Source organism: Nestor notabilis, unplaced genomic scaffold (genome assembly GCF_000696875.1).
Source record: "Nestor notabilis isolate BGI_N333 unplaced genomic scaffold, ASM69687v1 scaffold7049, whole genome shotgun sequence".
Taxonomy (NCBI): Eukaryota; Metazoa; Chordata; class Aves; order Psittaciformes; family Psittacidae; genus Nestor; species Nestor notabilis.
Window position 1 is genome coordinate 1 of NW_009944024.1, and position 18536 is coordinate 18536.

The window sequence follows — 18536 nt, forward strand, 5'->3', positions numbered from 1 at the left end:
CTTCGCTGCTGAGGGACCGGCCGGTGCGGGTGGTCTTAGCGAGGGGTGCACACGCGTTTGTGTCTGGAGGAGCGCGTAGCCTTAGGCGCCTGCTTACAGTAAATACAAAGAATTGGCAGGCAGTCTTGTATAAATGCACCCTGAACGTTGCATCCTTGCAGTTCTTCCTCATCGGGTACCAGGCAGTGTAAATGCCCCTTTTTAGCCTATCCCAGCCCTTAGCGATACAAATCCTTACTCGTGGCTCAGCAGCACGGCCTCGGTGCAGCTCTGTTAACAGTATGGCATCCTGCTGTCACCAGGAAGCGACAGACCTTCCTCTTTGCTGCCTGGCCTGGCCTGGGGGCTTGCGCTAGCCCTCGGTCTCCTCTGCGTGCAGCCGGGGCATTCAGCTCATCACACAACCCATACACAGCCTTACTTCTGGTTGTTGTCTGGTTTTGTCAGTTGAATTGGGGCCATTCATTCTCTGTGCTCAGATAAATGTTCCCCCCCAAAAAAATTAAGAGAAGAAGGTCAAGAGAAGCAGAGGTCACCTTGCTGAGGATAGCGTTGGGAAGGGAAGAAAGTGTAAAAGGAAATGGAGCATCAGTCTTAACGTTGTGAATGGATTGCTCCTTGTTCATCTTGGTCTAGCTGCACTCAAACATTGTGAAACCACCAAAACCCACATTACTGCTTTGTAGCAATATAGGTCTTTTCTAAGCCTGTCTATTCCTGAGTTGTCATGGAGACATGCAAAATAAAGAGCTGGAAATTCCCAGGGAACGAGTGGGGGATCCTTTGCAGATGATGAGATTGGAGAGGTGCTTTGGAAATCTAGGTGGTAGCTTCTTGCTGAATGTGAAGTCTGTTTGATCTCTCTGTCTGTCTGATACCATGCCTCTTCCAGAACTGGCTTTTATGAGAGCCATCCGTGACTGCTTTTAGCCAAGTAGGTCTCTGTGTTGATTTTAAACCATCTATTAATACATCAGTGAACACTAAGTACCAAAGGTAACAGCAGCTCATCACTAAACTTTTCTCTCCTGGTTTTAATTAATTGCAGCTATGCACGAATCTGGTGGCTTTGCAGCATCACGTTCTAGACGTGAGAAAAAGTCTAGAAGAGGCCAGCAAGAAGCACTGGAACGTCTGAAAAAAGCCAAAGCTGGTGAAAAACTAAAGTATGAGGTAAAAATGCCTCATCTTTTCTTTTTAATAAAAAGTGAATGTGAGCTGAGATGCTGAACTACCCTTTACACATAGCTAAAAGTTACGGGAAACAATCTGCCTTTCAGATCAGCTTTTGTTTTTTTTTGAGGGAGTATGTTTTTTGGAAGCTAACAGTAATTGTTTTGCTGCTTTCTGGTATTTATTTGTTCCTTTCTGTCTTCAAAACTAAAACAGCTTTATCAACTGCAAGTCAAACATGCTTGGTATGGCTTGAGAACTATCCCACAGGGAAGGACCAACTTTTAAAATTTAATTGTATAATTAATGTTATGATAGGAAATACGGTTTTGGTTTTTTTTACTTCAAATGATTTTAAACTTTAAATGAATTCCAGAGCTTTACAAGACTGAAATCCATTAATATTGGTATGCTGTCTGTCCACAAAGAACCCAACATTTAAATATTTAACTGGTAGAACTGAAATCTGGCAGTGTAACATCAATACTGTCCAATTAATAGTAATAACAACAGTAAGTGACTTCCACATTGAGGTGAATAAATCTAAAGAAGCCTGAAGTGTGTAGATCATTAACATACAAATTTACTCTGAGGCACAGAAGAGCATCTTCAGCATTATGCTTGGGCACATCAAATTACCTTCCTTTTCATTGAGCTCATCGTGGTGTTGGAGAGTAGACCCAAAGGTCTGAAGTCTCCATTGCTAGGCTTATTTTCAATATGAAATGAGCAATAAATCAGTTCAGTTTCAAATGAAATCTCTGCCAGTGCTTCAGTAGATTTTTGACTTCGCATATTCTGTGATATTTTTAACAAATGATAACGTTTCACTGCCTAACAAGAAACTTAAGCTGAATGAATAACTTTGCTTACGGATTGTGAACCATGTAACAGTGTAGGAAATGGCGCATTTCTTTGGAACTTTTATGTTCTTATTGATGACCTGTATTAATAAGTAATGATATGGGAACTGTTAATCTCAGTATACCTCTGCTGTAGGTTGAGGAGTTCACAGGCGTTTATGATGAAGTAGATGAGGATGAATACTCCAAGATGGTCAGAGAACGTCAGGATGATGACTGGATTGTTGATGATGGTAAGTTAAGATTAATTTGGAGACTTATTTTGATTATAGTGTTATAACTCAATTAGGCTTCATAATGTTCATGATTTGAGGTAAGTTATAGTTAGGTCATTGTTAGAAGTTGTTTTAGGAGACAAAGAGACAAGCTTTTACATGGAAATGAATCTTTTGCATTGTTCTCACAGTAGTGTGCTAGGATGGTAATGAAAAGATTTATCCATTAAGAAGTGGTTGTGAAATTTTATTTCCAGTTGTCAGCGATGTAACTTCAAAAAGAAGTACTGTAATTGATAATTCCGGATTAAACGCGTAACAATGTATTTAGTCTAATGCAAGACAGCTGAGAGTGCTGTAGTTTTCAACACTTTTGCCTTTATGACTTTTGCTCTGTACTAAAGGGAAAAAGTATTTAAATATGTAAAACTTCTGATTATAGATGTATTTAGAAATATCAGAAGACAGAATATGAAATGTAAATTTTTAACAATTTGTTTTTCTACAGATGGGATAGGTTATGTTGAAGATGGAAGGGAAATCTTTGATGAAGATCTGGATGATGATGCTCTTGGTTCCAGTAGGAAAGGTAGGTTGAACATGATCGCTGTAGAATGTCTTAAGTGGCTCTAAAAACGTACCTAAAATGGGCAACTTCTTGGCATCCGTATGTGGTAAATTTGGCCAAATGGCATGTTACTCAAAGCTCTGTAGTTCTATGCCTGTGGATTCTGTTTAGCCGCCATGATGGTGATGGTAGAGGTCCACAGATTGAAGTTAAATTGCTGTAACTACTTCAACACTATTGGGGCATTTTTGTTCACAGACTTCTGTGGGATATATATTTACTTCTAGAACAAATGCATCTAGAAATGATCTTGCATTTCAAAGCCAGCGTCTAAAGAATGCGTCATCTCTCTGGCCACTGAAATACTTGTGCACTTTTAAGGATCTGGGATCAAATGACTTTGCCAACTTTTGTGAAGGTGGTGGCAAGCCACCTGGAGAAATTGACTCTGATGTAGAGAGAATCCAAGCCTAGTGCCGAACTTCGGGACACTTTTTTTTGTCTGCTTTTTGTTTTGCTTTTTTCTGGAGATCCTTCCATGTAAAGTATCTTGGTCCTTTTTGTGGAGTATGAACTTGAGTATGCAAAGAGCATCTCTGATATGATTAGGAAAGATAGGGTTTAATATTAGGTTAGGTGCTAAGAGGGTTTTGCTTTTTTTGTGTATGCATGACAGCCATTACAAAGCTGGTAGCGAGAGACACATGATTAGGCTTCATTTCAGCCAGCAGTGTAAAGGTGGAAAAAGTAGGCTTATTCATGCTAATAACTGGACCATTAAACATTGAGCTTTTCTGATGTAGCACTCAAAATTTTATATTTTTCTGTAGGAAAAGGTGGCAAAACATCTACAGTTGATAAAAAGAATGTGAAAAAATCTGTGGTGTCAAAGCCAAACACGATTAAGTCTATGTTTATAGCCAGTGCTGGGAAGAAAAACACAGATGTAAGTTTTTACATTTTGAATTTAAAGATTTCTGACTTGTTTGGAGTGTTTCAGTGTGAGTGGAATAAAACAAGGGCTTGTTTCAGTTTCTTGTGTCTAGCAACACATAAACTCCTGTTCTAATCTCTTGTGTATGGAGCATTCCTGGAAATATTGTGTGTGTTTTGTAGAAACCCTTAGTTATTTGCTGCTGGTCTCCTCATTGGGTTTTCACATATAACTGAGAACTGCCTAATTTGTTAACTTTACAGAAAACTGTGGACCTATCAAAAGATGATTTACTAGGAGATATTCTTCAAGATCTTAATGCTGAAGTAAGTATATTAATAAAATTTGCCTGAATCACCTTAATCCATTAATATTCCTTGCTGTGGGATCAGGAAAATAAAGACTTTGTAAAACCTGAGATTGATTTCTTTCATAGCACATCTGTTTGGTATATTCCACATATATATGCAGTGTACCTGTCATCTCTACCATGCAGAGGTTGCATGACTGTATTGGTTTGATAAGCTCAAACTATTATGTCCTGATTAGAGATGGTTTATATTAATGTAACGTAGAGCCTGTGCTAGTGCAGCCTTCTAGGTTTTAGTCAGTTTGGAGTGAAACAGGACTTACCTGCATCTGAATCATGTGTGCCATATAGGTATATCAGAGTGCTGCAGCTAGTATACTGCAAGATATTTCGATCTGGTGTGTTGGGGTTACAAGAGGAGCTGAGGGAGGACTCTTTCAGCAGATGACGTAGCCTGAACTTCTGCCTGCCTCCTGCTTTCCACAGTTTGCTGCACAGAACCAGATTAACACTTCCTCAGAGTTAATAGTGCAGGATGGCTGCTGTAGCCGGGTTGGACTGCCTCAAATAAGGCTCTTCCTCATCATGAATGACTTTTCAATGAGCTAATGCCCCATAGCAGGATTTCTTAAAATGGATTGCTCACATGTAAACTGTGAAACTGCTGTAGTGATGAGATACTGAAATGAAATATGTTGTATCATAATAAGGATAATGTATTTTTACAGGGCAGTAAGAGAGGTATTGATGTTCCAGTGTAAAGTTGTTCTCTTGGTTTTGAGCCCTTGCTATTTCACTCCTCCCTGTGACATCTCATTAGTTATAGTATCTTAGGCTATCAAACCCCCTCAAATCATTAAGCAAATGCTTTTTAATGCTGTCATATTTTATGGAGCATCGATTAGGGAAAATGATGCTAATAATTACACTATTTGCTTTGTTGTTTGTTTTCTAAAATTTCTTTTGTTACTAGCTGTTGATAAGTATAAAATACCCGTATGTGTAAATAAATTAGAATGGGTTTTTCTCTAGTGTGACTCTGCTGAAAGAGCACTTCTGCCTTTCTTAAGGCATGTTTGCTCAGTACTACTGTTTCAGCAGACACCCCACCAGTTATTCTGATACTTATGCATCAAGGGCATGGTTAGCTATTGAAATGCCCATGGTTGAAAACTGTTCCACTTATGACATCTTTTGTCTCAAACTGTTTACCAAAAAAAATCTAGTGTCTGTCTTCGTGGTTTCATTGGTCAGATAACTCTTCCTTTTTCTGTGACTGAGTTGTGTATTAGGAGGTATGTTTTCATGGCAAATAAGAAATACTGGTGTTTTCTTTGATGGAAAATGTTACTAGCTAAGACAAAAGACACTAAATAATGCCACTTTCTTTTTTTCTTTCAATATTCAGACTGTTCAGCTAAGTCCACCGCCTATTGTAATGCTGAAAAGGAAAAGGCCTGCTGGAGTTCCACTGAATCCTTTCTCTGTGCAGTCCCAAACTCCTAAGGTAAAGGAAAAGATCAAAAAAGTTCTCATCAATAAGTATTAATCTGTATTTTGGTTGATTTGAATATTGCTTTACTTCTGCTTGTAGAAATTACCTTTCTCATTAGCTTCCTTAGCAACGTTACTGTGTAACTTCATTTAAGCTGTGGTTAGAGTTTACCTTAGTGGAAGATTTTGGAATAAAAGGAAGGACAAGCTGCTAAGAATGAAAGGCTGGCGTTTTGTTAAGAGTTCTGGTAAATGAAAAGGACTTTACAATGAGATATTTGGTAAGATCTGTAGAGGGCAAATGGAGCAGACCACAAATCTGATTTGTGAAACCTTGTGTAATAGTGACATCAACTCGTATGTTGAAAATGGTCACCAGTGGCGCTCAGTTCAACACCTGTGTTGGAGCCTAGAAGCAACTGAAATAATAAAAAACAGATACATAGTTAGAGGGGGTCTTTGTCCTTAGGGTGCAAAACAGTGGTCACTTTTGTAGGAAACACCGAGAAGGAAATCGATTCTCAAACATAGGAGGAATTTGAGATCTTGGACGATGAAATAGATGAAGAAGATGAGGAATGAAGGCTTAAACATAAAAATAAAATATGATAAGTGGACATACAAGTGACATGACAGTGATGCATTCTACTTCAGGAGATGAGCAGAAGTATAAGTATGAATAAATTCATTCAGCTGAGGTAGCAAAAAATTGTTTGTGAAGGCATCTTAAGTTGTGTTTACTTTCTGTTTAAGACAAGTGACGGGCTGAATTTGCTGTTGGCCACCGTAGAAGTAGCTGAACTGAGATTAAAACCCTAGAAATGATTGTGTTCAATGCTAAATTCTATGTCTGTCAATAACAGCTTTCCCTGAAGATAGAGGTTTTGGACCTTGCCACAGGTTAAGGGTCAGTAGATGCAGAGACCTGTTGCTGGTGATGGTGGTGGCCACTTCATCACTTCATAAACATGCTCTGTTAAGAAGAGATTCTGTAGCTGCTACTGTAGTGGCATCCTGTCTGAAAAGCAAACTCAGTGCTTCCTGCCTCAGAGCTCAGGCTTTCAGAGCATGCTGAAATGCAATTTCTTTGTCTTCCTCACTCTACCTGTTGTGTCTGTAGCATGAAGAAATGCAATGGAGAAGCACTCTGCTTTCTAGACTCATGGTGTCCCATAGACATTGTGAACTCATTACTGATATGAACAGATTTAAACTGCCATATTGGTCTTCCCTGGTTGTTCCAGGCTCTTTCCTTGCCTGACAGATAGTTATATACTCAGTTGACACCGAGGTTTTGATTTAGGAATGGAGTAATGTTACGTGGGAAAACAGTGAAAGTAACCACAAACTTAATCAATATCACAAAAAAATCATAAAAAATATGGCCTGTTGTAAAATGCTTTTCAAAATTATAGTAGGAACACATCACGGCAGGAATGATGGTGTAGAATTGAAGTTTACTCTTGAGGAGTTTTTGGAGTTTCAGCTATCATGATGAAAAATATTTGGAACTCTTCCTTTAGTCCTGGTTACTAGTTTTGTAAATAGTAAGTGCTGGGGTTTTTTTTCCCCTTTTATGCTCTTAAGAGATTTTTTTTTTCAAACTCATGGCTGAAATGTCTTTCAGGTAATCACGCCTGTATCAAAGAAAGCTCCTGCTCGTCTCAGAAAGGACAATCTTCCTCCAGCTTCATTTCATCCTAAACATCCCAATTACACAGCAAAATCTGCCATAGTCTCTGAAAATGAGGATACCAAATATGAGCAAACAACTACAGAAAATGGGGGAATAGTGAAGACAACAGGAGAGAAAGATATTGAAGGTATCAAAAAGAAATCTAAACCCAGTTCTGGAAACTCTTTAAATAAGGTGTATTAGTGCTAAAACACTTCTTAACTTACTGTAATTAGATGCTTAGATAGCTTAAATGTGATACTTTGTACATTAATACTGTATATGCTTATGCATATAGTATGCTATTTACAAATACTGCTGTAGTACATATTGTGTCATTTTAATGATTCAAGCCTTAAGTTCTATGTGCAACACTTCAGATGATGGTCAAGGAATGATGGATTTTGGTGAGGAGGACTTTGATGAACCTATGGAAGCAGAGCATGTGGAAACTATACCTGAGACAGCTGAAAGCTTAAAGAGAGACAACGAAATTGGAAAGAAGACAGAGCAGCTGGAATCAGAGAAGAAGGAGACATCTGTCTTGTAAGAGTCTCTTTTTCTTTTTTCTTTTTCCACCAGGAAGCCTTTCAATATCCATAAACCTTAGATTTATCTTCATATTTCTCTTTGCCAATGGGATAATTGTGCTATAGACAGAATGATAATAGTGCTATGCGATTATTTTTTTTTATAGTGGTGTTAAAATGGTAATGCTGAACGTGCAGGTAGCTACTTAATTGAAAAATACTTGGTGTTTTGGCAGCTTAGCACATGACATTAACGCATTTTGGTACACTGAGATGTCTCAGTGTAGGTGTTGAAAAATGAAGTTTGATGCCAGTAAGCAAAAATGAGGAATTGCTAATGATGCTTATTCTAAGCATCTATGAAGGTATTTCATAAGGTTAGTTGTTGTTAGAAGTATTGTCACTAAAAGTAATTTCACATGGTGAACAGCTGTGTCTTTGGAAATAGGAAAAAAGTTGTTTGTTTTTTTTCCCTCTGTGTTTCTTGATTATGTGGAAGAATTTTGAATCATATGTTTGCATAACTTTAAACTGTAAAAATTTGAATAATCAAAAAGACTTAAACATTTAATGACTGAAAAGGTAGTTTTGTTGAAATAATCTGTTGTTACCGCTGAGCAGCTGTACAGATGGGTGGATATATTTGTTCTGTAAAGGCTTGAATGACAAAGGCTGACATACCAGGTGAATGATTTTTAAAGCCTGTTTTTTTGTGTACTGAGAATGGTACTTGTATATGGGGTTTTCTGTTTGTCATTCCATCCTGCTTTTCAGAAGAAATCTGAGGAAACCCAACTTTTGGGAATGTTGCTTGGTAGTGGAAAGAGCAACAAAAAGTGTGAGAATATAGGGAATTAAAAAAAAGCAAAACAGTTGTGGTTATAGCAAAGGCATATTTTTGCTTATTGTTTCTTCTTCTGCAAAACCTGCAGAAGTTCTCTCCCAGATATCTCATGTTGGGATAGAGTTGATGAGGATGAAGCTGATCTAGTAGCAGCAGAAATTCAGCTGGACCCCAACCTCCTTCCACTTGTGAATGGAGAAAATGATGATCAAGTCTTAAGATTTTATTGGCTGGATGCTTATGAAGATCAGTACAGTCAGCCAGGTAACTGTTCACTTAAAGGCAGAAAATGCCATTTTGATTCTTTCTATGTAACCGGTATTTTCAGACTTGCCTGAATTGTGCCTAAATACCCTGTCTCTCTGTGCTTTATAACTTGTGCATTCATCTCCTAATTTTCCTCACCTCTGTCATCAGTGCAGAGCACTATGACTTGGAGAAGTGAGAATGTTGTCTCTTGGTCTAGTGTAGTAGTAGGGATGTACAAAGGAAACTACTAGCACTTCTCACTGTTGGTGATCCACTGCATTGGCCTCCTTAAAACCATGTATACTCTAGGTTAATTCCTTACACAGTGGTGCAACAATTGAGCATTCTTTTTTCTTGTTTCTGGAAACGTAACTTAAAATTCTGGTGAATTGTTAGAAAGTCTGTACCATAGCAGGTATACAATTTTATATGAAGAGGAAGTATATCTATCGAGGGAGGAAGGTGGCCTGAAAATACAAGGTCTACCTAGATCCTTTTATTCAGATTGTCTAAATCTTGAAGACTGTCTTTGGATCAGCATCCCTAAAATACTTTGTGCACTTGAAGTATGAATTGTAGCTCTCACAGTCTTCAAAACTGCAGCATTCTAATCTCAGTCCTGACAAAAGAACTCATGTTCACATCTGCTCTAAGCACTTCTCGTCTGTCTTCGCATTTCCTCAGCAGCTTTAGGATCTTGGATTCTAATTTGTGCTTCATGTAGGTTTACCGGAAGGTTCTTCCATATGTTGTTGAAGTCTTTTTGGTGTTGATGCTGTAAGCATTGAGTCAGATGTGTTTCTCTGTTACACCTTTTGTTGTGAGCTGGGATGCCAAACTTAAATACGAGACTGTGCTGGGCTGAACAGCTTGCTGGTGGGAGTGGTAATAATCATAGATATCTTGATGAAATCAATGGCTCTAATATAAAATTGCTACTTTTAAAGACCCCACTATTGTTCTTTTTCCTTTTTTTTTTGTCTTCTTAGTCAGTACTTGCTGAATGGAACTTAATTACGAAAAGATTTCTGTTTCTCGCATGCAAGGAGTGTTCTTTTCTCATTATGACTTTTTCAGGATTGAATAATAAAGACTGCACCTGTTTTCAATTAGTAATGTAGAAGGGAAAATTTTGGTACTGCTTTTTGTTTAACATGTTCATGATCTTTGTTTATGCCTCATTTGCTGTGATGTCAAATGCACTGCCTGAAGAGTAAATACCATAGCATAATCATAAGACTCCTTCAAACTTAATGATTTTTTTGAGGCTTACTTTTCATAATTTCCATTACTATCTTAGGCAGAGAATAGAATACTTTTAACCTTTTAAAGAAATAATGAATAAAACCTGCCCTTTCTTTCCCCTCTGCAGGACATTTTCACTGTCTCTTGACTTGGGTTGCCTTTTGGTTCCTTGGTAGCATGATCTTTCTTCTCACAGACTGTGTTTGATAAGCTTTACACCCATTTTTTAATTTCTTCTTTCCACAGTCAGGTTTAGAGGGGATAGGGCCTGATACCAGTTCTCTCGTTTCTTGGTTTTACATATGAAATGTTTCTGAAATACTTTTTCAAGTTATCCCTGCGTTTAGTGTGTCTGGGGGTGGTGTGCGTTCGGCTAGATGACCTCCAAAGCTTCCTTCAATCCTTAATTACTCTGATTCAGTGAAATTTGGGGATTCAGACCTTTTATTTTTTCCAAGCTAGACTTGGTCGAAATGTCTTCGCAATCCAGGCAGCCTTTTACCCTATCTTTGGGTCATGCATCCTTTCTTCTACCTCACCTGCTTATATGTATGCCTCTGACAGGTTAACTTCTCCATGCCCTTAATATTGCCAGCTGTTCAAGCAACCAACTACCATTTTGTGGTCTCTCCTATAGTTTCATCTTCCTGTATGACACAAACCTACCTGAGGGTTTTATCACTTAAAAAAACCATTGGGGAGAAGAACTTCATCTTCCCTGTCACTTAGATCTGTAATTTGAACTCTTTCTAGATCCTTTTATTCAAACTGTCTAAATCTTGAAGATTGCTCTGTATTAAAATCTCTAAAATACTTAGTGCAGCTGAAGCTTGTATCCTCGCTCTCATCATCTTCAAAACTGCAGCATTCTCTGTCCTTGACAAAAGTAGTCTTGTTCACATCTATTACTCAAAAGATGGTTTTTCTTAGCCTGTCACTCTGACTGTCATCCATCTTAGTGCATCTTCACTGATATATCTTTGATCCACTGGAGTAAGAAAGGTGTCTTTACATCTGATAGATCGTATGGCAAAGATAAATTATAACTCTTAACCAAGCACTTGTTTGTGCATCGTCAGACCAAGGAGAAATGCAGGTTCCAAAATCTTCTCTATGTGAAACATTGTTTCTGAGACAGTGTCAGTTTTGGTATTCTGATTTCATCAATAGTAGTTGTACTGTAGGAAGAGTGTCTTTCTTTTGTAATCAAATTTCAAATTATTTTGAGTTTGAAGGGAACTCGGGCGAAGTAACGTTTTTGAGTTGTGCTCAGAAGTTTATTTTACTTGTAATTCATAAACTGTATGTGAAAGTCAGCTGGCTTTGTTCTGTTATTTCAAAGTTTAACATCACTTGATTAGCATTTTGCAGCATTTTGTGATAATGCTACGTTCTTTGTGGCTCAGAGATACATGTGTACAATAATGATGTGATCCACAGTGAAGTCAGTTGCACTAGTCCTGCTCTATATAGGCTTTCTGAATGTCTATCTTGGTTACAATTGCTGTCTTAGCATGCACAATTTCTTACAATGTCATAAATCTTTTGGTGTCCTCATTTGTAAAAATAGTCAGTGGAAAACTTTCTACAGTTGGTCAGCTTCTATTTGTTTCCTGCAGAATGTATTTCTGCAGGTTTTCTTAGTAGTAGAGCCTTGAGCTCTGCTACTGAAGTGTAGGAAAAATGAGTTAGTTGCACTGGTCTACCTGAAGAATGAAAAATGCAGATAACATGTTTCAGGAATGATTGGCGGCACAGGCATTCTGATTATCTTCAACTTTCATTGACTTCTCTCTCCTTCCTCTTTCCATGAATTATCAAACAAATATCAGATGGAATATCAGAACAGTATTCTGGGACTGTGTGATGCCATTTTGAATTTCACATATCGAGTTGTTACTGTAGTGATGGAGGTAGGAGCATGATGAACCAGGTATCTATTTATAAAGCTGGTGTTTAAAACAATTTAAAATGTGCTGATGCATCAGAAAGATTTGTTGCTCAAGGACCTAAGCCAGAAGTTGTGTTTCTGTGCAAGAATACATAAGAAGCTGCTTTAAGCAACTTTAAGAATGATGAATTTAAGAACTGCATATTGAATTTTCTGCTCTGCCCTTCTTCCTTAGGTGTGGTATTTTTGTTTGGGAAAGTGTGGATTGAATCTGCAAACACCTATGTCAGCTGCTGTGTGACAGTGAAAAATATTGAGAGAACTGTTTATCTACTGCCACGTGAAACAGTAAGTGTATCTTTTAAGCATGTCAAACATAAGTACCTTTCATGCTGCTTACGGCAGGTTATGAGTTCTAGTAGTGCGTTTATGGGAACTGTTGAAGCTGGTGTTGTCTGATGTAGGTGATAAAGTTGAATACAATCTATACATGGTATATCAGGTGAGATGCAGAGTGGAGGGTTGTTGCTTCCCCCCTGACCCTAACAACTGCAGACAAATTGTTGCTTTTAGACTTGCTGCTTAGGAAATAAAATTGTCTTGAAGTATTATTAGAAAACTTAGTGCTTTTTAAACACTGTTTCAAATAGTATTTTTTAAATTTATGTTTTCTTGGCTGATTGCATTGTAGTTTTCCATTAAAGAAGAGGTACCTCATTCATAATAGCAAAGCAAAATTCAACCTGTTGCTCATGTCTGCTGGCATTTTTTGTTAATTTGTAAAACCCGACTTGTGTTTTTGAGGAAATGGACCTATCTACTGGCAAAGAGATGGAGACTCCAGTAACTATAATGAGTGTTTTCAAGGAATTTAATGACTGCATTTCACCCAAGTATAAGATCATGAAGTTCAAATCCAAGGTTTGTCTACAAGCATCCTACTTTGTCTTTTTCTGTTGTGGCTGGTGAGGTGGGAAGTCTGTTGAAACACTGTCCAGTGGGTGAGGTTATGCTGAAATACAAATACGTAACTCCTAACAATGACACATGTAAGTGTATTTGCTTGTAAAAAAACATCCCAGTGTCTTCCGAAATATCTGTAATCCTTTAAGAATGGTGAATCTCCAACATGATTGTTTCACCAGAAGTTTAAACATGCTGCTTTTGGAACTACTCATTCATTAGCTTCTTTGGAACTGGGTTGAGTGTCAGGCTGCCTTTCTTGCTCGCTGAGCTGTTTTTGGGAATACAGAATGGATAAAAGTTCTGATACCTGAAGCCTGGGTATCAGCTCATGCTGTTCAAGTTTAAAATGAAAGATTGTGTTGTCCAGCAGATACGTCGGTACACTGGGATGAGACCATCTTTGCACTTGGCCAGATGTCATATTGAACTTTATCTTTTGGAATGTCTCATGCTGCTTCTCACCCTTGCTGTTTGGAGCAGGGGATGTCATAGTGTGTTTCTGCAGGAGGTAACAAGTTATGAGGACTGTCATCCAGTCTTGAAACTTAAGCTGTTCTTGGCTTACAGTTACAGGCAGTGATCTTACAGCGTTATTTTGCTGTGTTCTGTTTGCTCAACAGATCCTTAAAAGAACATTGAAAAAACCAAAATCTTGTTATAATGGGGAATTTGCAGATGTAGTAATATAATTCTTGTCATAGGCTTGCAGGAAAAGAGCTGATACCACTGATATTGTTGCAGATTTGGACTGAATTAGTTTGCTAGTGTGAGAAAGCTTTCTTGTTCATTTACACAAAGCATTTGTCTGTTGGGAAGTTTGTGTGGGGAAAGGTCATGGCTAACATGTAAGTTAGAGGAAAAGATTTGTTCAGAGTGAAGTGCACAGAAACTTTTCTGTTTCTTGAAATAACATATCTGGCAAAGCTGGCTTTCATTGTCATTACTCAGCGTGGGATCAGTTGTAACTTTTCCCAGGTTGGCAGTCTTGTGTCTTGGCAGGATTTGTTCCTGAATGGTTGATCAGGAAATCGATGGCAAGTAAAAATGCAGGAAGAATGGAATTTAAAAAGACATAAATAAGGGAAAATAAAAACAAGTTCATACGGTAATTAATATGGTAATGGTTGGAAAGACCCCCAGGAGGTCACATAATCCAAAGCTAGAGTAATCCTGAAAGTTCACATTGTTAAAGCGGAAACACGATCAGTGTTTCTCAAATGGCAAATTCATGCATGATGTCATCTTTTTATCAGTGTGTAGCTTAGTGCATTATTTACATCATTAGTACTGTAAAAATTTTGTTGGGTTTTTTTTTTGGTACTAGCTTATTTTGCCTCTCAATACTCTGATGCAAATTTAGCTTTTTCAGTTTTCTTAGTGTTATTTCTCTTGTAGAGGTGATTATAACTTCATTGTTATGTATGGGGATCAGAAATGAATGAATTCAACAATAGGTAAAAAGCCAAGTTTGTAACAGCTCACTTTTCAAAGATCCTTTCAGGAATGAGGGAGGAAACTTGGGGCAAATAAATTCTTCATTAAAAAAGAGGATACAAACACTTGTACTCCAGGGATGGAAGGAGGGGGAGATACCTTTAAAGAAATGCAGATCTGCTAACAGAATCTAAGGAAACCTCCGCCTGTTCTATGGAAGAATAGTGTGAGTGAGGTTAATGAAGTAATATAGTTTTAACCTTGGCTTTTAAAAATCAAGGTAAAACATATGTAGGAAGTATTTGAACTGTTATTTCTGACATTAGTTCATAGCTTATCAAATTTTCACTGAGCTTACACAGAGCTTGGGGCGAAAGACCCAACTTTGTTGTCTGGACTCATGGCTACAGTGCACCTGGGGTCCCTGGGTGTTACACAGGAGGAATCCCTAGCAGGAGTAGGGAAGTAGCAGCACAAAGGCACTGTTCAGACCTTACCTAGAATAATCTTAAAACTAGATCACCCTTATGAGGAAAGATTAACTCAAGCTACAATATGTACAAAAGATGGTAATTAGAAGGATGAGACAAAAGAAGATTCAGTTATACTAGAGATAATTATGAAAGAGCTTTACTTATTTATTTATTTTTTTACCCTAGTAAAGTGAAGACTAATGTTAAGACCTTTTTGCTCTCTAAAAACATTAAAAGGGGATGAGCAGCAAGAAAGCTATTCAAAGGGCAGTTTCAGCAAAAGAAACAAATTTATAAATTTAGTTAATGAATAAGGATAGTTGGGAGTGCAGAGAAGTTCTGAAAAAATGTACCACAATTGTTTCTGGTAACAGTAAGAATTCAATTTCTGTTTGAATTCATTGGACTCTTCAGTAAACTGAATTTTACTAACATGGTAAAAGGCTATTCAGCGTTCTGCTGATTTTGATAGTTACTGCTTCCTGGAAGGGTTTAATGAGAACTGGAGCTACCAGGAGGGTATGGCAAAAGTAGTGTGGGAGGTAAAAGAAAAGATAGTATTGGAGAGCAAGGCTGTTGGTGAGGCCTTTGCAGGGTTATTCAAGGAAAGTATTACAGTAACTCAGCTATTCTAGCTTAGCACAAAATTGAACAAGTGGCACCAAATCTGGCCAGGCTTACATCTTTGCAGCAGGGCGTCCTTTTGCCTGCAAGATAACTGTGGAAGGAGTGGCGTTGTCCCATTACTGCACGCTCTTTTGTTCCTTCCTGAGAGACCTCTGTTTGCCTGGTTTGTACCTTATTAATCTGTTTTTCATAAGGAGTCATCATCTTTTGTTACATTGCAGTCATACCACCAGAGATGTGTCATTATATACAGCCCTGGCTTCTGTGCTTCTATAGGTTGTACAGAGGTCTCAGGTCGAAATGGTACTGGCACTCAGCTGAGTGAATGCTTCAAGAAGTCATCTCTGTACAATTGTGACTGTAAAAGCTAATTCGCTCTAGTTCTTCACAGAACTCCCCTGTTCTGTGATGCAGCCAGTGTTTCGCTAGTGTGTTGAAAGGGTTGGTGTTTTGGAAGAGTTTTAAAAAGCTAATGGCAATGTTGCTTAGGGTGAGCAGAGCACTTGTGAGCAATGCATTCAGAGTAACACGAAGTCTCAGTTTTGGCATAGTACTGTGAAACTGAGAAGCTCTTATCCTTCATTAGCTGGAAATCAGAAAGATTACTAGCATACCTGCCATGCAAGTTATTCAGAATGCCCAGTTTTGTGATGATGCAGAGAGAGCCAGTGTTTATACATTGGGACAGGTTGTTCTCTGTGCGCGTGTGCGCATCCATCTTGGCCTTGCCAGCACCAAACTTCGTTCTTGCGAGCAGATACACTTAAGCTGTATCATTTCCTCCTGCACCTGCTGCTAATTGTGGCTTCAATGGGTTGCACTGCTGCCAAGTTAGCAAGTCTTCACAAATCAATTTGAAAGGAGCCTTACTCCACTTAGGAACTTAGCAGCTAATCACTGCTTTCTGAAGGGCCACTTGAAGGGCAGATTACTCTGCAGCAAAGCATTCATTCACTGCAGTTATGACCAGACGCTTGTGTAATTGAGCTGAGCTCTGTGGAATAACGCAGATGAATCACTGCAGCATACTATTTTTACACTATGTTCAGCTTGCGTTTTCAACAAGGACTTGTTTGAAGCCTGACAGAGTTTTTTAAATTAAAAAAAAACCAACAGGGAGGGCACCAGTAGTATGTGTTAAAAGCAGTGCCTTGCCATTGTTACGGTTATGATGTGCTGCTCATGTGAGGTGCTGCTTTGGCTCAACAGTTCAGATCTACATTTGCGTGCTAATTTGTAATGCTGTTCTGACTTCACAGCGGTGCTCTTGTACCAAGTTATATTACTTGGTGTATTACTGCTTCCACATAGCTGTTGATGACATAGTTGTTTCTGGATTTGCCTTCTTCCTATTTATAGCAGAGGGCCCTCTCCTCTCCCAGCCAGGATTTGCAGCCTTAAAATGAAGTGTTGTGAGAAGTAGCAAGCTTAACTGCTCATTCTAGTGCTCTGAGGGAGTTACAGCTGATCCCCCCCCAAAAAACCCCAAACAAAACAAACCACCCAACCCTAAAACAAAGTAACAAATTTACCTAACTGCATGTATTTCGTTTATTTGTAAATTTTATTCCAATTTATAGAATCATAGAATGGTTTGGGTTGGAAAGGATCTTAAGATCATCTAGTTCTAACCCCCCTGCCATGAGCAGGGACACCTCGCACTAAACCATGTCGCCCAAGGCTCTGGTGATTTTTTCTTATTAAACTTGCTCTGGTGGTATATTATGCTGACTCTATGTATGATGTGTTGAACTTAGTGCACTGTCCAGTGAAAATATGCCTTTTAATTCTAGGAATTCTTGTAGTAAGAGTAATGTTCTAGCATAGTTATGGCGTAACGTAATAATATATAACAGTGGTGCACATGGTTTGTGAAGTATGACAGGGCCAAGCATATGTGTTACAGGATAGGGCATGGCATTTCAGCAGGTGCCATAGCATTGTTGCACAGAATATTGTAGTTATTTGGAAAGTGTAGATACTTATTCTTAGAAACTGACAACCTGTGCATGTTGTAGAAAATGATTACTGTCCTTGAAGAAAGCAGAAGTGATACTTTCAGTAGAGTTGTACTGAACTTGAGGTTGCTTTAACTATCTTTGTTAGAGATACATAAAGAAACTCTACCCCTTTCTAGTAAAAGACAAGTTGCTCAAAATGAAAAATACAGTACTGTCATAGAAATGATTCTGTTCTAAGCATGTAATAAGGAGCTGGCAGATGGTTGGGAAATCAGCTCTCTTGGGTGGCCCTCTGAAGTGCTGGTACACTAAAGCATGCAGTGCAAAAGGTGGAACTGTGTGCAGTTACAGGGATATGATCTCATTGGGATCACAGACACATGGTGGGATAGGGTGTGGCTCAGAAGGGCAGACTGGTATGGCGAGGAGAGAGAGTCCCTTTTACATGTCAGAGCAATGAGAATGCATGGAGTCCTGCCCTGGGTTCCATGCCCAAAGAGCATGGCCAAGAGCTTATGGGTCAGGATTTTAAGGCAGGCTAATGGAGGTGACATCATGATGGAAAAAAGAAACCCAAAGCCCACCTAGAGTTGAATCTGGTGAGAGAGGCAGACAGCAGTCGAAAAGGCTTCTATAGGTACAGGAAGACTAGGGAAAAATGTGGGCCTACTGCTGAAAGGGACAGAGAATGTGGTGATGAAGGATATGGAAAAACAGAAATATTCAGTGTCTCCTTCACCTTGCTCTTTACTGGTAAGTCCATCCTTCAGCAATCTCTGGCTCCCAAGAGAACCAGAAGGAAAGCCTGAAGCAAAGAAAACTTGTCCTAGGTGGAGAAGGATCAGGTTAGGGAACACTTAAACAAATTGGACAGATGCAAATGCATGAGACCTGATGGGATGCACCTATGAGTGCAGAAGAAGCTGGCTGATGTCATTGTGAGGCCATACTTAATTATCTTTAAAAGGTCATGTTGATCAGAGTAGGTTCCCGAGAACTGGAAAAAAAGCAAGTCAAAGCTATCCTCAAGATGAGCAGAGAGGAGGAGGTTCCAGTGAAATAGAGGCTGGTCAGCCTCACCTTA

The 18536-nt window shown here is 38.7% G+C and overlaps 1 protein-coding gene across 1 annotated transcript in view; it reads left to right on the top strand.

Moving 5' to 3' along the window:
- Nucleotides 1–1050: 1050 nt before the first annotated feature.
- The window catches only part of POLA1 (polymerase (DNA directed), alpha 1, catalytic subunit), a gene marked incomplete at its 3' end in the record, with an annotated part of 78350 nt that continues 60864 nt past the window's right edge, over nucleotides 1051–18536 (top strand). The window contains exons 1-11 of the mRNA XM_010022228.1: nucleotides 1051–1173; nucleotides 2173–2269; nucleotides 2760–2840; nucleotides 3650–3765; nucleotides 4017–4079; nucleotides 5472–5570; nucleotides 7185–7380; nucleotides 7613–7778; nucleotides 8695–8870; nucleotides 12227–12339; nucleotides 12796–12912. Of these exons, the coding sequence (XP_010020530.1) occupies nucleotides 1051–1173; nucleotides 2173–2269; nucleotides 2760–2840; nucleotides 3650–3765; nucleotides 4017–4079; nucleotides 5472–5570; nucleotides 7185–7380; nucleotides 7613–7778; nucleotides 8695–8870; nucleotides 12227–12339; nucleotides 12796–12912 (1347 nt within the window). The remainder of the gene's footprint in view (nucleotides 1174–2172; nucleotides 2270–2759; nucleotides 2841–3649; nucleotides 3766–4016; nucleotides 4080–5471; nucleotides 5571–7184; nucleotides 7381–7612; nucleotides 7779–8694; nucleotides 8871–12226; nucleotides 12340–12795; nucleotides 12913–18536) is intronic.